Source organism: Dendrobium catenatum, unplaced genomic scaffold, assembly GCF_001605985.2.
Source record: "Dendrobium catenatum unplaced genomic scaffold, ASM160598v2 fragScaff_scaffold_627, whole genome shotgun sequence".
In the NCBI taxonomy this organism is placed as follows: Eukaryota; Viridiplantae; Streptophyta; class Magnoliopsida; order Asparagales; family Orchidaceae; genus Dendrobium; species Dendrobium catenatum.
In genome coordinates this window covers 974,732-979,702 of record NW_021319089.1, presented here as the reverse complement: position 1 = coordinate 979,702, position 4,971 = coordinate 974,732, and the positions used below count along the sequence as shown (strand labels likewise).

Here is a 4,971-nt window from a genome sequence, read left to right as displayed (position 1 = left end):
TTTGAAGAAGCATCATTCCATTCTTATCTATCAAATAAAGGTTCATATTTATTAACAAAGCTAACTTGATCAAATGCCAAATTGCTCATCGTTCTTTCACACACTTCAAATCTGCAAGATCCATCATATATCATGAGACTCGAAACCAAATATATATTTATCAACCTATTGGTTTAAGATTGCAGAGGTGCGAGAGAGGAAAGGGAGGATCAAAGTATGAGCCATTTAGAATGGCCCTTGCTATAATTTTATTGGTGGCCTCTGTGGCATGAATCCCATCCCAACTCACATAATTTTGTGGGTTACTGCAAGCACTTGATGTCACAATGGTGCCATTGATAATCTTGGTGTTACCACAGAACACTTGTGGATTGTAATTATAAGTTCCACCACCAGAACCACAGCATGCTTTGGTCCCGTATATAAATCCTGATTTAGATTTTTTTTGTGTGAGAACTATGTAAGTAGTAAAAACACAAGTGAACCCATATATTAGAAAGCATAATTTAAGCAGAACTAATAAGAGTAAAACAAGCTAGAAGATTTGCTTACAAATCACTTTTGATTTTGTATGAATTTCGATATGACCTTTTATTTGTTTATTTTTGTAAATGCCAAATTAGTTCTCTTACATAACAAGGATAAATAGAGATTAACATTTAAATTATATCACAATTTTTGTAATGATATATATCTCATTTTTTTTAAATACAGCCAATAATGCTTTTTTTTTTTTTTTTTTTTTTGGGAGGGGGGATGTAAAATATGACGACAATATGAAATTTAGACAAGAAAAATACTCAAATTTAATTGTTGATTTTTTTTTTTTGCACATATAATAAATGTAAATTAAAGTTATTCTCTGCTAAAAAATATTTTTTTACCTACAACCAAATTTGTCTATAGTAACATCAAATTTGAAGATAGGTAATATTGATTTGTATTATTTTGTCTAGTAATGTATTGTGTAATGTTATTTTAGATGAAATAAATTCATCTTAATTTCATATTATGGATTTATAAAATTTGCTTTGCAAGTGTGTTGTTCATGTTCTGGAAAACAAGGTAAATTTCAAATATCTTGATTGATTGCAAGGTAAGTAAAGATTGATGTGAAGCTAACCATGATTTTTTGGATGCTGAAAGAGTTCGAGCTTAACAGAATGGGTGTCCACGTATATCACAGAGGCATTCTGGAGCTCTAATCGTGTCTGCTGCAGAGTTTCTTTCAACAATTTGTTATAATCCACAACGGCATTATTGTATGAAATCATGCATCCATACTCGTCCAAATCAGACTCGTTATGAGGAAGAATGGTTAGGAATGCTGGAAAGCATCCTATAGGTGCCAGGTTAAATACCATAAATGTCCTTCCTCCATTGTTGTACAGCTCCTAATGTATATAAATGATCACATAAGCGTAATGAAATAAGCAAAAAAAATCAACAAAATCAAAATTTTATGCCTTAAGACAATTCATTTTCTATGAGAAAAAAGGATAAGTTATGTAATTCAAGAAGTTTGTCAAGACTTGATTAATATTTTCCTCCAGATAACTTAAACAATGTACTTATCTCAATGAAGCAGTCCTCTTCGTTTGGAACGACCTTTTCACAGTACAAAAATTTTAATTATTGAACTAAAAAATTGTTTTAAGAAGCACAAAAAAACCGTCCAAACGAAGCCTTAGTATATTTTTCCTCTGCTTAACTTCTGAATAACAATTTTGATTTACATGAAATGTAAATTAAGGAAATCTTAATTTTACACTTGCAGCAAACATGAGAGAGAAATAGTTTATTTTATTTTATTTTGCAAACTGAATTGGATTACCTTGATAGTCCAAGCAATTTGGCTGGCTACTTGGGGAAGAAATTGCTCGTCTCCTTCGATGCCTATGGTTGCCAGATTGGAGGTGAAATCATTTTGGCCGATGTCGAAAGTATATAGAGCTTTAGCAAAGATGTCCGTTGAAGGAAGGTTGTCTGGATAGTGCATAAACGAGTCTCAGTTAGAGTTATTTTGAAGGTTTATAGTAAGATGAGAAAACACAATTAAGATGCTCAAAATTTTTTCTTTCTGTGAATTACACGACATTTCATAGCTTTTTGATTCCTTGACATAGTTAGAGGACATAAGGTTAGAAGAAAAAAGAAAGTTAATCATACAACAGATTCAGTTGGTTGATTTGTTCAGCTTCAAATGGAATATCATGGTGCTTATGTGGTGTTAACTGGTAGTCCTTTTCAGATAAGATTGTAAAATTATTGTCGTTCTTTTTTTAGTCAAATGGAAAATCATATATTTTGTACTAAATCTAGGCTTGAGGTTTTGTTAATCTAGTGATTAATCTCACCTTTGAACTAGAATTTTAGGTTGATTTTATATGTTATGATTTTGTGTTCTATTTTTTGAGGCTTTTCATAATACTATGTTGCAATGTTATGAGGCCAAAATTTTAAATAAACTAGTCAAACTAAAATAAATCAAATCTCATTAAAATACGAAAGCTCAATATAGGATAGTTTTGAACATTTATGAGTCTCTAAGATATCATGTGCGCCTATTTTTCATTTTTTTATTTTTATATCAAAATCTATTAAAAAATTTATCCAGTTCCTCTTGGGATTTCAAGACTAAATTTAGGAATTATAATATTATCGATCATTGGTCTGATTAAAAATTTCCTATAGTGATAATTTCTCTCAGGATGCAATTAAAACCATAAGGGCGTGCACTCCAAAGAGAACATGCACTTTAAAATAAAATGAACTCATTTGATTCATTCGTGAAAGGGGGAGATCTCTGGAAACTAAGACCAAATTGTCAAAACTTTAAGAATTTTTGTTATTAAGTCCATAGTAGAATTTCATTTCTATTTTTTTTAAGAAATAATATTATTCCTTATGTAATAACTTTCAATTAAAATAATGCTATTTTATTTTATTATTTATTTCTCTTTAGAAATTGTACCATAAATGTTTTCTTATATCTTTGAAAGTAGTTAATAAGTTTTCCACTTATAATTTGTTCAATAAATATACCCCATAGTACAAAATAGTCCCCATAACAAATGTCTGAGTCAATCAACTATAGCTAAGGGCACAAAAATCATAAGGCCAAACCACGTTCTTTCTGGGGGCTCTGTTTGGTTCTTCTTCCCCGCTTGAATTTCTTGAGCTCAAAATCACCTCTTGTAATGGTCTTCCTTATCTTTGGATTTCTGATGCCAAGATGTTGGCCTTGACTGCTCCATTTGAATTTGCGTTGGTTGGGAAGTTTATTGTACTCACCTTTTACTGATGGAATAAATTATTTTCTTTGAAAAAAAGGTTTCTTGAGCTCATCAAGTTTGTCACATCGAAATGCCCTTTTTAACTTTATGTAAAACTTGAAAAACATTTGGCTTTCAAAATAGACTCAAAAAGTTTTTTCACGATAACTTAAAGTACATGATTTAAGTAGAGTGCCCTCAAATACAAATGCTTTTAATATTGTTCAACTTAAGTTCATCTAAACAAGTTATATTTTTTCACTATATATTTCTTAAAAATAAGATTTAAATATATTCACTTAGATGTCTACACATCTTAAAATTAATCAAAATCTTAATTTGATAAGATGAAATATAAATGAATTTTCAACTAATATATCACTTGTTTGTTATTTTTTTTTGGGAAATTTTTGTTTGTTATTTCATTACTTTATTTCAAGCAAAACCAGTTTAGACCATACCTTGCGGGCTCATTTCGAAGACCCGCACTCTGAGCTCATTCATTTGATTGAATTGAATCGCCAAGGAGAAGGGACTTATCCCTGTCACAAATACGCTGGTATTGGGCAGCAGCACCGTCGAAGCCGCCGTCGCAAAATTAGCGCCATGGCTGAAGTTCGATCCAATGGACTGCAGATAAGGGCTCAGAAACGGCAGGCCCAGAGCATGAGCTACACTCTCCAAAACAAAACAAAAATGAAGAAAAGGAATTTCAATTTGAAGCAACAAAATTGAATTAAATTTAGGTTTACACAAAGTACCTAAGAAATCAATCACTGCTCTTCCATCTGAAGCACGGCCTGCTGGTTTCTTGAAGTATGTCATTCCGAAGGGAGCTCGCTGAGCCGGAAATGCCGCCCAGAAACCACCGGTCTCCGAATTTGAGTCCCCAAAGTTGAAAATGGCCGGAAAGCTACAGCCGGCCTCGGTGGTCGTCGTTGATAAGAAGAGAAGGATAAGTAGAAAGAAGAAGACGCCCGGAGGAGCGAGAGGAGGCCGGAGGCCGGAGTGGAATTCGGCTTTTCTTAGGCTCATCTTAAGCGAAAAGTAAATGGCAAACTAGCACAGGATAGAGGGGAGAGCGCACGAGAATGAATATATATACACCCTTAAATTCAGCTTTTCTGCTGTTTGGTATTCAGGCACAGCAGTGGATTAGTTGTCTTGAGGCTAGCTAGCTTCTTTGTGTTTCACTAGTGATCTAAACAAGCTGGGTTGTTGTCTTCACGTAATCCGAGTTTCGAGGATCAGCATAAGATTGTCATTATCAGAATTTTGTTTGTTTTTTGGTTGAGCAAATTTAATCGTAAACGTATTCGCATATTTGTTCTAACACTCAATCCCTCGCAGCCCAGAAGGCGGCCAATGCTCTTCGTAATTGTTTTTCTGAGCCACAGATTTTTGATATCCCACAATTGGCATCTCCAGAAACTAAAAGTATGAAGTGTTAGCAAGCAAGCAATAAGCAAAAGGGACAAATTTCTCTTTGGTGAAGATGAAGACTTTACTTTGGCATTGTTTGGGGAATCACGAGGGGATGTATGCTTGCAACGAGATGTTTCAAATAGGACTATTGATAATTTATGTGATTCAACAAATGCATGCCATAATGAGGAATATTATTTTTATTTGCCAAGTCAAATAGAGAACAAAACTCGGTCACTGGACTGTAGGAATAGAAATTTTTCCTTGCGGA

General features: G+C 33.3%; 1 protein-coding gene across 1 annotated transcript; it reads right to left on the bottom strand.

Moving 5' to 3' along the window:
- On the bottom strand, positions 1-4,421 carry LOC110112668 (GDSL esterase/lipase At4g01130-like). The gene is made up of 5 exons (XM_020844967.2): positions 4,037-4,421; positions 3,737-3,946; positions 1,835-1,986; positions 1,124-1,394; positions 1-429 (listed from the first exon to the last, which is right to left on the bottom strand). The coding sequence occupies exons 1-5, from the start codon at positions 4,308-4,310 to the stop codon at positions 161-163; spliced, it is 1,176 nt and encodes a 391-aa protein (XP_020700626.1). The 5' UTR covers positions 4,311-4,421; the 3' UTR covers positions 1-160.
- Between the last annotated feature and the right edge of the window lie 550 nt (positions 4,422-4,971).

Coding starts and splice junctions, on each gene's coding strand:
- LOC110112668 (XM_020844967.2), bottom strand. CDS start 4,310: ATGAGCCTAAGAAAAGCCGAATTCCACTCCGGCCTCCGGCCTCCTCTC. Junction 1,987..3,736: donor CTTCGAAATGAGCCCGCAAG/GTATGGTCTAAA, acceptor TGCACTATCCAG/ACAACCTTCCTTCAACGGAC. Junction 430..1,123: donor TCAGCATCCAAAAAATCATG/GTTAGCTTCACA, acceptor AATCTAAATCAG/GATTTATATACGGGACCAAA.